At 38.9% G+C, this 14,895-nt stretch overlaps 2 protein-coding genes across 2 annotated transcripts; both read left to right on the top strand.

Annotated features, from left to right (window-relative positions):
- The first annotated feature begins 3,945 nt into the window (after nt 1–3,945).
- Nucleotides 3,946–9,187, top strand: slc17a5 (solute carrier family 17 member 5). The gene is made up of 11 exons (XM_056760665.1): nt 3,946–4,085; nt 4,868–5,055; nt 5,811–6,044; nt 6,252–6,339; nt 6,427–6,513; nt 6,714–6,832; nt 6,949–7,110; nt 7,225–7,357; nt 7,665–7,812; nt 7,927–8,017; nt 8,430–9,187. Exons 1-11 carry the CDS (start codon nt 3,998–4,000, stop codon nt 8,559–8,561), a joined length of 1,470 nt encoding a protein of 489 aa, XP_056616643.1. The 5' UTR covers nt 3,946–3,997; the 3' UTR covers nt 8,562–9,187.
- A 208-nt stretch (nt 9,188–9,395) lies between these two features.
- On the top strand, nt 9,396–14,793 carry eef1a1a (eukaryotic translation elongation factor 1 alpha 1a). The gene is made up of 8 exons (XM_056760186.1): nt 9,396–9,456; nt 10,820–10,995; nt 11,074–11,253; nt 11,777–12,073; nt 12,177–12,327; nt 12,415–12,671; nt 13,317–13,551; nt 14,027–14,793. The coding sequence occupies exons 2-8, from the start codon at nt 10,852–10,854 to the stop codon at nt 14,149–14,151; spliced, it is 1,389 nt and encodes a 462-aa protein (XP_056616164.1). The 5' UTR covers nt 9,396–9,456; nt 10,820–10,851; the 3' UTR covers nt 14,152–14,793.
- The last annotated feature ends 102 nt before the right edge of the window (nt 14,794–14,895 follow it).

Raw genomic sequence — 14,895 nt, 5'->3', positions numbered from 1 at the left:
TATGTAACGGATGGTTAGGTAACCTGTCAGTTCCTTTCTGGGACAGGAATGCTTTTCATTTGTTATTGCAAATAATACACAGGTAGGTGAAACAGTAATCATTTATCCAGGCTTCAAAGTTTATTTTGGTGTTTTCATATTTATGAAATTATGAAGTCTATGGGTGTACAGTGTACTGTTGAAGGACTGTGGCTCCTCCTAGTGGATAATTGTTAATTATTAAATTATAATGTTGAAAGATATTACCCCACTCTGCATAACACCAGTTAGTATGCATTTATATCGTTTCTTGCAAAGTTACATTGGACTGACGTGTAAGATAAAGTATTTTTAATTTGACCGTTATCATTGACCATAATATATACGAGGTGACTGGGAAAGTCATGTTTGACAGACAACTTTTGTTTTGTAACCGTATGTATTATTATGAAACAGTATTTTTTTTATTTGACTACTTTTGTTATTGTTCATTTACAGTATTTTCCCCTTTTATTCCGATTAGAATGTTTTTGTTGATTTTGGTAACAACGTAAAGAAGCAGATTAACAAATTTAAATTACACATTTTATTTGCATATGTACAAAAACTATTGACATATCAACAACAGAGACTATACGGATAACGTTGGTCTCTCAGCATTTCAAAACAAAACTATGAGACGTGAACACGCTTTATCTTTTGAGATCATCTTTTTCTTCTTCCCTTTGTCCTCACTCTCCCTTTCTCTCGTGTAAACTGTAAAAATGGCCTAATGTTCTTTGAACAAAAGGCTGAATCTAGCAAATGAGATCAAAAGCACAGATTTGAAAGAAAAAAATACTTATACACTTTTTCAAAATTTGTGTTTTTCAAACACTTGAAATTGACATATTCGCACGGGATTAGTATTATATGGGGACCTCGTGATTAATAAATTACCTCCCAATTCGCACGGGATAAGTGAAGCCTGTGATTTTACTGATATATTTCCCGGATGTGATGGCAAGGCTTTGCATATAGTTTGTATAGCATATTGTTGTATGCAGGGGCGTTTCCAGCATTGAAGGACATCCGGGGCTTAGCCCAGAACATTTAATGCAAATACAGGGATCACTCGAAGAGGTTTTTTTTTTTTTATTACAGTCAGTAACACTTTACTTTCAGTCAAAATACATCTTTAACATTATCTTCAAGGCAGGCTAACATCCTCTCAGTGCTCAACTGAGCACAACCTTTTTTTTGGATATGAAGAGCATAACCATTGCTCAACTGAGCATGATAACATTATACATCTTTAACATTATGCTCAATATGATTAGTATTATTAGTAATTAAATATAGATGAATCATCATTAAAGCTTCAATTTTCTCTGTTCCCGTTGTTCTGTGATGAACATTAATGACAGGCATCATCAGTGCTCCTGTCACTTTAAGAACAGCCGCGCATCTCACGCGATGTCCCGCGCATCTCATTTCCTCACAACTCTTTAAGTTCATTTAAGACGTTATTTAACTAATTATGACTCCTGATATGAGAATACTCAAAATCCTCTATGTTATTGTTTGTTCAAGAGCAAAAGAGAACTCGAGCAGGTGAGCAACTGTGAGCAGGAAACTGACGCGAGTCTGTCTGTGCGTGGAGTGTGCGTGTGTGTGTGTGTGTGTGTGTCCCTTGATTAGCTGACATAAGACGCTTACACACACACACACACACACAGGACATTGGCATACAGCGCGTTCTCTTGTGTCTTGTCACGCTTGGAAGTATTTACATGAATAAGCGTGATGATCATGTAACGCTAAGCAAAATGGATATAAAAACGGACGCTGCGTTATTTGCGTTAAATATTTTTAATGCGTTAAGCTGAAAAAATGAATCGCCCGCGTTAACGCGTTAATTTGCCCAGCCCTAATTAATTTATTAAATCGATTATTGGACATTTCAGATCGATTCTGAATCGTTGCAAATGAGAATCTAGATTCTTCTGTGAATCGATTTTTTGGCACACACCCCTACTAACTTCTATCAGATGCTAGTAACATACAAGTGATGCTAGTACCCTAATAGCTAGTTAAACAAATAGACATACAGTGAAAGAAGACATCCAGATGATGATCTTTAGATTTAAAGGATTAAAAAAAATTAATTCTTACCCACTGACTTCTTTCCAAAAAATCCCCAAAGTCTCGTTTGCTTCATTTTTCCTGCCCGCTGTCTGTCGTTATTAACAACACTCTCTCAGACACTTGACTTTGCTGCTAGCTCCTCCCCTACCTGCTGCATATTCAACAGGAAGAAACGACAGCAAAGAAATGTAGCCTATACTCTAGGCTAGATTATTTTTAAGGTCTATTTTTACAGGCTGTATGCACTATGCAGTACGTGCAAAGCCAAAGCGCAAATAGGACAACTTATGATTTCGCGGGTTTACATAGGCTCAAAAAAAAAAAAAAAAATAGGGATTTTTTTTTTTTTTTTCTCGTTCGGGAATCGGGGCTACACTCAAAACATCCGGGGCTGAAGCCCCGGCAAAATCGGCTGGCTCCGCCCCTGGTTGTATGCTGTTTAATGATACATGACAGTGCCTGTCAGCATTTGAGACCCGCGATCGCGGTGATCTTCTGTCCGGTTCGCGATCACGGGTCTCAAATGCTGACAATGTTACAAGCGTTTCCATGATAAATAAATAAACGGGAGACTCCCGGCCAAAACAACAGTTTGGGCATTGTATGAAATGACCCAGCAACCAAATTAATATCAAAACAGCCTCCATTATTCACAAACGGTGGATGAAACCTTGACAAATGATATTTGAGCCCACTAAATCACAGAGATGCCGATTCGCACGGGATTTATAATATCAGAGGACCTCGGTGTTCGTCAAAATATGGTAGGCAATTTTTACTTGACATGGCCGATTTGCACTGGATTAAGATCCAAGACAATCTCTGCAATTATTACAAATGACCAGAGGTCACCAAAATAGTAATAATCCTGTGCGAATAGGGTTTATAACGTCATTCAATCTGCTCTTCTGTACTGTGATCGTCATCGGAGTATCTTTTGGTTTCCATAGAAACAATCGTAGCTTGGTGGTTACTTTTGTGAAACGCAGGCTCGTCCTTACACTGCTCGTCCGTATTATCCGGAACAACCTGAAATATACATTTTGGTATTAATTGAGCTCGAGGTGCAAATTTAAAACGCTTTCGCCTTGCGACCGAATGATCTGACTAACCTGGACCGCTTCTTTCTTGTATCCCATCCGTCTCAAAGTACGCCGCGCAATGCGCTCTGAAATTCTTTTCTGCTGTTTTTCTGCTCCATAATTGTAAAGAGTAGTTATCTCAGTTACAGTAGCCTTTTTATCGGTTTCGACCAATCTAGCTATTCTCCGTTGACCCCTCTCGTCAACAAGACATTTCCGTCCGCATAACTGCCGCTCACTAGATGTTTTCTGTTTTTGACACCATTCTGTGTAAACTCTAGAGACTGTTGTGCGTGAAAATCCCAGCAGTTTAGCAGTCACAGAAACACTCGAACCAGCTCGTCTGGCACCAACAATCATGCCACGGTCAAAAGTACTTAGATCAGAATTTTTCCCCATTGCGATGCTTGATATAAACAATATAAATTTCTTAATTCCAAGAGCGCAAAGAACGGACTTGCAAGGCGAACGGACGCGCCGCAATGCTCTCTTCTTCGGCTAGTTAATGGCGGTTGGCAAACCAAATTTAAACGGCGCATTCCCGCCACCTACTGGATAACATGGGGCATGTCTTGTGTGTCTTATCAATGTCATATGCACATACAATGTTTGACCTTTGTTTATCCGTCTTAATCATAGTCCAGACCTAAATATGTCTAACATAACAAAAAAATATGTATGTACATATTATTTTCAATTCTAATTCCAGCGGACTTTTATTTTGGTATGTTTGGTACTGACAGTAACGCAGCTTCCGCATTGTTTGTGTACGTCTGGTCAGGCAGGCGGCCAGACAGCATTTACTGAATATGGAGCATACATCAGCATCAGACTCAGAAACTGAAGATCATGTCCAGCCTTTACTTCGCCGGAAAAACAGCGGCGAAGTTCAGAAAGGTAACTAGACATTAAACCCTTCACTTTAAGGTATCTGTGCACAAGTAACTTAAACGCTCCTTTAACAGTGAAACGTAGGAACCGGAATCATGCATAGTTGTACTAATGTACTTAGTCAAAGTAATAATCAATATGTGAATATACCGCATGGTTTTGGTATAGAACGCGGTTAAACTGAATTTCAAGTGTCGTTTCTTCATGTTATTGCATGTGCGACCAAAGGTGATTTAATCTTGAATTCATTGTCCTTTAGTTGTTTTGCGGCACGTGATACAGTCTGCATAATACAGAAGCAACGTCACATGATAGGTAGCAGACAACACCCCTGTACATGTTTAATAGTTTCCCCATTTTAGTTAAAAACGTGCAATAATTTCTTCTTTCTCAATCAGTCAACATAGGAGACTTTCTTTACCTTCCTATTAGTTGTTGGGTTATTTTTCTCACACCATTATTGGTAAGGTATTGTTCAGTGTGTTGACTAATGTTTATATGCTCTTCTAGTTGTAAGTCGCTTTGGATAAAAGCGTCTGCCAAATAAATAAATGTAAATGTATTGGCAGTTCTTGGTATATGTGAAGGCCACTTCATGATAAACTTCATGTTACAAACCGAAAACTACCGAGCAATGACCATGACTCTTAAAAGTACTCTGGTGGAATGTTTAGTTGCATAGTTTTACTGTAGGCCATTTAAATTCACTGCAGAAGCCACAGTAAGGTGTAACAGACTTCCTATGACATGCCTTTGTGTTTAACACTTGATTCCATTTGTACTTTCAGCTCCTGCATGTTGCTCCTCGCGCTATGGACTGGCTTTGTTGTCTTGTTATGGCTTTTTTGTGGCATATGCTCTCAGGGTGAACCTCAGCGTGGCAATGGTTGACATGGTGAAAAACAGCTCAAGACCCAACTCAAGTTCATCTGTCTGTCCTCGACACAGCAGCCCTGTACCCAAACACAATCACACTGTAAGACAAAATATATACTTTAAAAAATATATATATACTTTATGTCATAAGCAAACTAAATTTGTTTTGTGATTAAAGGGGTCAAATGGCGCGAACACGTGTTTTTCTGTGTCTTTGGTGTGCTATACATATTAGACACATAAAAATTGCTAAAATTAAAGTGTTGTAACAAAAGATGCATTCTATCTAAAAGCGAATGCTAACCCAGACCTGCCTGAAACGCCTCGTGTAACCACACCCCCACAAATCCACGTCAGGTCGTGGTATGAGTTGACTAAGACCGCCCAAATGTATATGCAAGTAAGATCCTGTCTGTACAATTGCTTTGGAACCTGATGTTCCAAATATGGCAAGAGGTGTCACATTTTCGTCACATGCTTGCAGTATTCGATTAATCACTACGCACTGTTTAACTGGCCAATCATAGCACACCTCGCTTTTCAGAGCGATGAGTTTTGTTAAAAATCTGCATGTTTCAGAGAGAATTGTCAAAGATGAGGTACCAACATGCACTGTATGTGGAAAATACAGCGATTTTGAATCTTAAATCGTGTATACACATTGCATTACATCTAAAACAAACCATAATATTCGTTTTAGCCGTGTCATGCGACCCCTTTAAGAAAAAAAGTAATGATTAAACAACATAACAAAACTCTTATATGTTAAGTTTAAGTGTTGGATTGAAAATTAAAGGTTTTTATTCAACGATTAGAGTTCAAGTGTATTCATACAGGTTTTGTTGTTCCAAACAGGCTCGGGTTTATGACTGGAATTCAGAGACTCAGGGCTGGATCCTGAGCTCTTTTTTCTATGGCTATATCCTTACTCAGGTACCAGGTGGTTACTTGGCACGCAAATATGGTACCAAGTGGCTTTTGGGTATTGGCATTCTTTGCACTGTGATATTCACTCTTTTGACTCCACTGGCTGCTGATCTTGGAGCTGGGTACCTGATTGCCGTCAGGGTGTTGGAGGGTATTGGGGAGGTGAGATAAAAAAAATCCTAAATTTGTGGTTTACCTGTTCTTCTGTTCAATCAGTCCGTTTTGTCACTTTGTATAAAACTGTTGGATAAAATACCTAAATGTAATGTTTTACGAAGTCAGGGTCGTTGTTGTTGTTGTATAAACAGTTGATTTTGGAATATGATGGAGAGTCTATAAAAGGTTGATGATATACTTCTTGACTTTCAGGGAGTGTCGTATCCTGCCATGCATGCAATGTGGGCCTTGTGGGCACCACCCCTGGAGAGAAGTCGCCTGCTCACTATCTCTTATGCAGGTACCCTAGTACTCCTATTATTTGTTCAACAATCTACTTACGTTTGTGAGTATTTGTACTATTACTTGGTTTTCCTTCCTTTTAAAGGTGCTCAGTTGGGAACTGTAGTGGCCCTTCCCCTGTCTGGCCAGATATGCTTTTACCTAGACTGGACATATGTCTTTTATATATTTGGTAAGGTCCTTTATATTATTATGTGTGTTATTTCTAAATGACGAAGATCCGGCTTTCTAGAGCAATGATTATTAAAAAATTGTGTTCAGACTGACACCTTATCTGAACATCTACTAAGAAATGCTAAAAAAAGATTACATACATTATTTAGCATCCCTAATGCACACACACTATCTGATTTATGTTTTGCTGCTTTGAAGGTGCCGTTGGTCTTCTCTGGTTTGTTCTCTGGGCTTGCTTTGTCAGTAACAGTCCCAACTCGCACAAAAGAATAACGGAAGCAGAAAGGCTCTATATAACGTCATCCTTGAAAAATGAAGTATGCAGTGTTACATTGACAAGCGTCTGCTTGTGTTTTTAAGTAGGCATTATTACATAGTTAATGTTCTCAAAACATTTGATACCGTTTAAGAACGTTTCTTGTTCCTGCTGCAGCTGTCCCCAACTACAGACTATATCCCATGGGCATCAATCCTCAAGTCCTTGCCCTTATGGGCTATAGTTGTTGCACACTTCTCTTACAACTGGACATTTTACACACTGTTGACACTCTTACCCACATACATGAATGATGTTCTGGGATTCAGTATCCAGCAGGTGAGTGCAAAGTTGAGCTCAGGTTATATATATTTAAATATGTATATTTGATATAAAGACGCTTGAAGACAGGAATGATGTTTAATATGTGTTAACTCATGATATCACTGTCAGAATGGAATGCTGTCTGCTCTGCCCTACATTGGATGTTGGTGTGTGATTCTACTGGGTGGACAGCTGGCAGACTTCCTGAGAGAGAGATATATCATACGCACTGTTATTGTGCGTAAAGCTTTTACAATAGTGGGTAAGACATTCAAAAGACCCGCAAAATTACATCATGTAACATTATGCACATTTCTTCAGGCAATGTTGATGGAGTGATTTAAATTTGAATAGGGTAATATGTGTAGTTGTAGCTTTTTAATTATCCTTTTGTGTTAACAAGTGTCATTTGTATGAAAATGTTCTCACAAAAATAAAAAAATTGACAGCAGGTCTGTGTGGGGATGAAGTTCAGGTATAACAAATAACAACTTGTCCATATTACAACAATTGCATATTCGATATAGTTTAGATAAGCTGATATGTCTGTATGTATTGAATGTGTCCAGGAATGATGGGACCAGCTATCTTTCTAGTAGCTGCTGGTTATACCAACTGTAACTACTTCTTGGCTATTGCTTTCCTCACCCTCTCTTCATCTCTTGGGGGCATTTCAGCCTCTGGATTTAACATCAATCATTTGGACATTGCTCCATCGTAAGACAATGCTTTTTTTTTAACTTATTTTTTTAGCGTCTTTTTTTTTCAAAGTTGATGTATGCAGGTGGCCACACATTTTGACAAAATAATATAAGACCATTTCTTTTACAGCTATGCTGGAATATTGCTAGGGATCACAAATTCATTTGCCACTATACCTGGCATGGTGGGACCAGTAATAGCAAGTTCTCTGACCAAATCTGTAAGTTTGTTTTTTATTTAGTCTTTCTTTAAAGAGTCGTATAAAGGGTCCACTTTCAATGCTGATCAAGGTTTCTTGCACCATAAACAGTTTATTAGTAGTTAAGTAGTTTATTTCTGCATTCATTAGTTTGCATGTTGCATGTGAAATGAGTATAGTTACGTTAAAAGTGTACAGATAGGACTATACAGGTTCACAACACTGTCCCTGCTTCACAATGAACATTTGTTGTTAATGCATTAATTTATTCCTCTTTTTAATATTAGGGATTAATTTATTTATCTGGAGAGGTTTTTTGCGTCAAATGACTGGACAGCTTTTGTTATTTTCCTGTTTGTTATATCAGTATTCCATGTAACAATCATTTTATGACAGAGCAAAACAAATGTTAACAAATGTTACTTGAATCTAGGGGGCCATTGCAGAGTGGCGAATTGTCTTCTACATCTCGGCCGGAATCAATATGTTTGGAGCCATTTTCTTTACTCTATTTGGGGAAGGCACAGTCCAGCCTTGGGCTGTCCAGAGAATACAATTCCAATAAAATATGTTCTCAGTAAGCCATTTCCAGAAGGCAAAAGGGACACCACACGGTTTACACACTAATTGATATTGCACAATATTTTTTCTTATTTTTCATTTTATAAATATATCATACAAGACACAATGACATGAAAGATTTTGGTAATATCTGAATTGTCAATTTCTTATTTGCCATCTTGTTTGTGACATGGTTTTTGATTATATTTTTTTAACTTGAATGACTAAAATGAGATTTATGTGAAGGAAAAAATCTATTGTTCTCATGACTTATTGTATTATTTGCACATGCCTTGTGTTAGCCAGGTGCACAATCAACAACTTATAAGGGATATTTTTGTATTTTATAAATGGCCTTGTTGCTTGATTTTAGCCGTGATTTCTGTTTATGTCTTTTGGGTGGAAATTAATTTGTGTTAACCAGGTGGACGATCAACAACAACTTAAAAGGGATATTTTTATATTTTATAAATAGTCTCGTTGCTTGATTTTAACCATGATTTCCGTTTACATTTTTTTGGGTGGAAAGTATTTGTGTTACTGCTGTGACTTGTGTTATACATAGAGAGCTACATTAAACGCTTCATTACCTGTAAAAATTGAATATCAAATAAAATAATTTTACCTATTGGTAAGTTTAAAGTTTTTAAAGAAATTGTATGTTTCACCAATCGCAACAGCTAGTGTGCGCCTGATACAAACTCTAAAAATTTTATATAGCTTGTTTTTTTTAATTGTTTACAACAAACTGACCTAAAGCTGCTCCGAGACAGACGCTCTCTGATATAAGCAGCAATGATGCGCACATCATCTACGCATGCGCAGTCGTTTCTCTGGCGCTCAGACTAGTCTCGCTCAGTTTCTTCAGCACCTCTTCAGTATCCTGAGTGCACGCGCAGGTACAGTACCTATCATACTCACACGCATTTTCATCCTCACTCTTGAAAATAAAGCCATTAAACGTGTCTGTATTTATAAAAGGAGGTCTGATGTCGAGATATGTTTTCTGAATAGTTGCCTCTTGTAATAAATGATGTCTTTGATGCTTGAATTCGACATTGCGCTAAACACAGTCTGGTGAATGGGAGAACATGGCGGCAGCTGCAGGATTGCAATATTAAATCCCCTAGACATCTCTGTCGCCTTGAAACCTTCGATGACTAAATATCGTAGCGATATTGAGCATTTAAACTGAAAAACAAGAATTTGTGACGTGTTTTCAGACGACTGATTCAACTGTCAATGATGACAGGGATTATTCAATAAGAATGAGTCTGTGTGAGGAATAGACCTTTTGTTAACCTCTCCAGTTAAGCTAGGAATTAACTTCCTAACACTATTGCCTGTCCGTTTATTCTCTTAAAGATTGTCTTGGATTCCTGAGCCTGAATAATTTCTGATCATATGTGATATAAGGGTGATGCAGTTGTTTACATGTGCAGAACATGATGTAATGCACCACATTTGAATGGATTGGGAATGTATAGTTTACCTGGTACTCCTATGTAAACAATATTGGCTATTTAAAGCTGTCTCACAAATGGCTGCCAGCATTTTAAACCTGGCAGGAGTATCTTTACAAAATGGAGGTCTGCAGGGTAGAGATGTACCAAGCAGACTTGCCTGGTCTGTCAACGGAGATGTGAGTTACATGGCTGAGCTAAGAGAACAGGCAGAACTTAAAACTTCATAAGCTCGATGCAAGAGTGCATAGTGACTAACCATATTTGTTAACCAAATTTTTGCCTGCACCTCCTTCGTGTCCATTGAATAACATTTCAATGTTAAAACATTTAAATTGGGAAGTCAAAGCAGGGATTCCCAAGCTTTTCATTTTAGGACCCACCTAGACATGTATAATTTTTCTCAAGATCAAACAAACAAACAAAAACATGGGGGAAATAAGCATTATAAGCATAATCATTTTTTTAGAGAGTAGTTTTTATTTTCCTTGTCATTGTATGAAAGAACAGCAAGTTTAATTGCAAGAACAAACTATATTATGGTAAAGTGTTAAAACTATCATTATAGCTGGTCTTAAATCTAATGTTTGACCTTCACTGCAAGAGCCAAGCTCCTGTGCACATCCCAATTCGCAAAGACAAAAACAAACAACAAAGCTTCTTCTTTAATCCAGAGATTTCTTAGCCTACTATATTTAAAGTTTAAATGAGTGCTGGCATTAATATAGGCTAACTGGTGGAAAGTTAAAAGTTTGGCTGTTCTATAAGTTTGGACATTGATCGATTGTTGGCATTGCAGGTTTATTGTCACTTTAAATAAAGCAATCAGCCATGGGAAAGGAGAAGCTCCACATAAACATTGTTGTCATCGGCCATGTGGACTCTGGGAAGTCCACCACGACCGGCCACCTCATCTACAAGTGCGGTGGAATTGACAAGCGTACGATTGAGAAGTTTGAGAAAGAAGCTGCAGAGGTGAGATACAGATTTTACACAACACACTTAAACAAATGTTTCAAAATTTTTCATGCTGTCAATGTGTATCATCCCTAGATGGGAAAGGGCTCTTTCAAGTACGCCTGGGTGCTGGACAAACTCAAAGCAGAGCGAGAGAGAGGAATCACCATCGACATTTCCCTGTGGAAGTTTGAGACCAGCAAGTACTATGTCACCATCATTGATGCTCCAGGACACAGGGACTTCATCAAAAACATGATCACTGGAACCTCCCAGGTCAAATAACCACACATAAAAAATTAAACATTAAAGGGGTGATATGACACGGCTGAAACAAATAATATCGATTGTTTTAGATGTAATGCAATGTGTATACACGATTTAAGATTAAAAACGTTGTATTTTCCACATACTGTACCGTGCATGTGTGTATCTGCTCTTTGCCCATCCTCTCTGAAACGCGCAGATTTTTACAAACTCCTCGCTCTGAAAAGCGAGGTGTGCTATGATTGGGCAGTTAACCAGTGCGTAGTTGTTGGTAGAATACAGCAAGCGTGTGGCGGAAATGTAACCTAACATCTTTCTTGCGTATACATTTTGGCGGTCTTAGTCAATCATAAAACGATCTGGCGTAGATTTTTGGGGGTGTGGTTACACAAGGCGTTTCAGGCATGTCTAAAACATGCATGGGCAACTTATAACACACCAAAGACACGGAAAAAAACACATATTCATGACATATGACCCCTTTAAAAAACAATGTAACACCATTTCTAATACTATTTTTTCGACCTTTTAGGCCGACTGTGCCGTACTGATTGTGGCAGCTGGTGTAGGGGAGTTTGAGGCTGGGATCTCCAAGAACGGTCAGACCAGAGAGCATGCTCTTCTGGCTTACACATTGGGTGTGAAGCAGCTTATTGTGGGAGTCAACAAGATGGATTCCACCGAACCTGTATATAGCCAGAAGCGTTATGAGGAAATTGTGAAAGAAGTCAGCACTTACATTAAGAAGATTGGCTATAATCCTGACACAGTGGCGTTTGTGCCAATCTCTGGTTGGAATGGAGATAACATGCTTGAAGCCAGTCCCAACGTAAGTATAATGGCATAAATTAAAGTACACACATCAATGTATAGCCTCACAGTAAAACGAAAAGAAAATGACTGAACAATGTCTTTTGATTTCCTTCCTTTAGATGACGTGGTTCAAGGGTTGGAAGATCACCAGGAAAGAAGGTAATGCGTCTGGAACTACTCTTTTGGAGGCTCTGGACGCTATCCAGCCTCCAACACGTCCCACTGACAAACCCCTCCGGCTGCCCCTTCAGGACGTCTACAAGATTGGAGGTTAGTTCTACTTCTTCCCTGTTTTAATGGTGAAAACATATTATTTTGTAAAAAACTCAATGTCATTAAATGTCATTGTTTTACTAGGCATTGGAACCGTCCCTGTGGGGCGTGTGGAGACTGGCATCTTAAAGCCAGGCATGGTAGTGACCTTCGCCCCTGTCAACGTGACAACTGAGGTCAAGTCGGTGGAGATGCACCATGAAGCTCTTTCAGAAGCCTTGCCAGGGGACAATGTTGGCTTCAATGTTAAGAACGTTTCCGTCAAGGACATTCGTCGTGGCAACGTCGCTGGAGACAGCAAAAACGATCCACCCCAGGAGGCGGCCACCTTCACTGCTCAAGTAAGCTCTATATCTATAAACTTCACAAGTTAATTCCAGACAACCGTGCAGCCATTAAAGGGGTCATGTGACACGGCTAAAACAAATATTTTCGCTAGATGTAATGTGTATACACAATTTAAGGTTAAAAAATGCTTTATTTTCCACATACTGTTCATGTTTATATCTCCTCTTTGCACCGCCTCTCTGAAACGTGCAGATCTTTAACAAAGCTCAACGCTCTGAAAAGCAAAGTATGCTATGATTGGCCAGTTAACCACTGCATAGTGATTGGTCGAATACTGCAAGCGTGTGACGGAAATGTAACTCCACTTAGCATATTTGGAACATCAGGTTCCAAAGCAATTATACTGACAGATACGCCCACCTTACTCGCGTATACATTTGGGCAGTCTTATTCAAATCATATACCACGAACTGATGTAGATTTGTGGGGGTGTGGTTACAGGAGGCATTTCAGGCAGGTATGGGTGACCATTCGCTTTTAGATAGAATGCATCTTTTGTTATGACACTATAATTTTTGCAAATTTACGTGTCTAATACATGCATGGACAACTTATAACACACCCAAGAAACAGAACAATACGTATTCGCAGTTTCGCACCATATGACCCCTTTAAAAATGTTCATGTTTTACCATCAGGTGATTATCTTGAACCACCCAGGGCAGATCAGTGCTGGCTACGCTCCTGTGCTGGATTGCCACACTGCGCACATCGCCTGCAAGTTTGCAGAGCTGAAGGAGAAGATCGACCGTCGCTCTGGGAAAAAGCTTGAGGATAACCCCAAGAGCCTCAAGTCAGGTGATGCGGCCATTGTTGAGATGATTCCTGGGAAGCCCATGTGTGTGGAGAGCTTTTCGGAGTACCCTCCCCTGGGTGAGTACTATCTCAGCATTCCATTGAAAGTGCAAAATAAATACTGCTCTTGTTTAAATCTCCTGTGAAATCAAACTGAAAGTTTTTTCCTTTTATTTAAAAGAATTTATTCAAAATAAGTTCAAAATTCCCATTTAGAAGACACAAGCTTTCAAACTGACAGTCTGGCACATAACCACCTGCACTCGCTATTGACTGGTTTAAAAGGGGGCGGGGTCACTCGATTATGTCTCATGCTCTCTGCATTTTTTGTTGTTGAAATTACATCAACACATCAATTAATGCTGCGGGTTCCAAGGCATTGCAGTGGGGCTTTAACTGAAGTTAAATACATTATGGCATTGGACCGCATTGCTCCTAGAACGCCAAGAATATTCTAAACGCTATTGTTCATTGTTAAAGACGTTTCACTCAAACCTTATGAAGTGAAAAAATTATTCCCATATGAAAACAATCCACCATTTCCGGTTTGCAGGTCGCTTTGCTGTGCGTGACATGCGTCAGACGGTTGCGGTGGGAGTGATTAAGGGGGTGGAGAAGAAGGCCCCGACGACCGGAAAGGTCACCAAATCCGCTCAGAAGGCCCAGAAGGCCAAATGAATGTTGTGTTTGACTGTCAACTCCAGAGACACATATGGAAAAACAGTGGCCATCCAACTCTTCTATCCTATTGGCTGTTTAGGTTCTATAGTCCGAGACTGCTTAATTGTTCCAATGCATCGCAAAAGTATCCGAAGGAAAAAATAATAACAGAGCAGTCCTTTAAATCACTCGATTTGTATGTTGACCGTTAACTCTACAAGATGCAACGTAGTGTTTTTGTTCAATTAGTGCTTTTCTCTTCAGTGATGGCTGTTAAAACCATATGTGATCGTAAAATCTTGATCTCTCTTGCTCTGGAGTGCAGTTCAGCCTGGTTCTCAATTTGTTGTCTTTGCTTGTTTTAGTGATTGTTTGCCATGTGTGTTTAGTATCCACTGGTAGTAAGCTACTTAAAACGATTCAGTAGACTTTGAGATCCTGTATGTTTAGCTTTGCAGAACAACATAAATGTAAAACAAAGCATTCTCTAAATCAGCCCACATCTGGGCCAATGCAATTCTGAGCACTGATAGCTTTATGTTTAGCACTTTGGCGTATGCTAACCCCGCACAAGCACTTGACTTTAATTGGCATTAGCTATTTTGCACCTTATACAAAATGAAAAGCTTTCTTGTCATATTAAAGTTGTCTCAACCATGATGGAGTTTTTTTTTTAGTTCATTGTTAGACAGGACACAACAGCAAACAAATCTATTTTTGTTATATAATCATTTGAGCCCAAGTATGTACTAAAATCATGCA

The sequence above is a fragment of the Triplophysa dalaica genome, chromosome 11 (assembly GCF_015846415.1).
Source record: "Triplophysa dalaica isolate WHDGS20190420 chromosome 11, ASM1584641v1, whole genome shotgun sequence".
NCBI lineage: Eukaryota > Metazoa > Chordata > Actinopteri > Cypriniformes > Nemacheilidae > Triplophysa > Triplophysa dalaica.
This window is presented reverse-complemented; position numbering and strand designations above follow the sequence as displayed.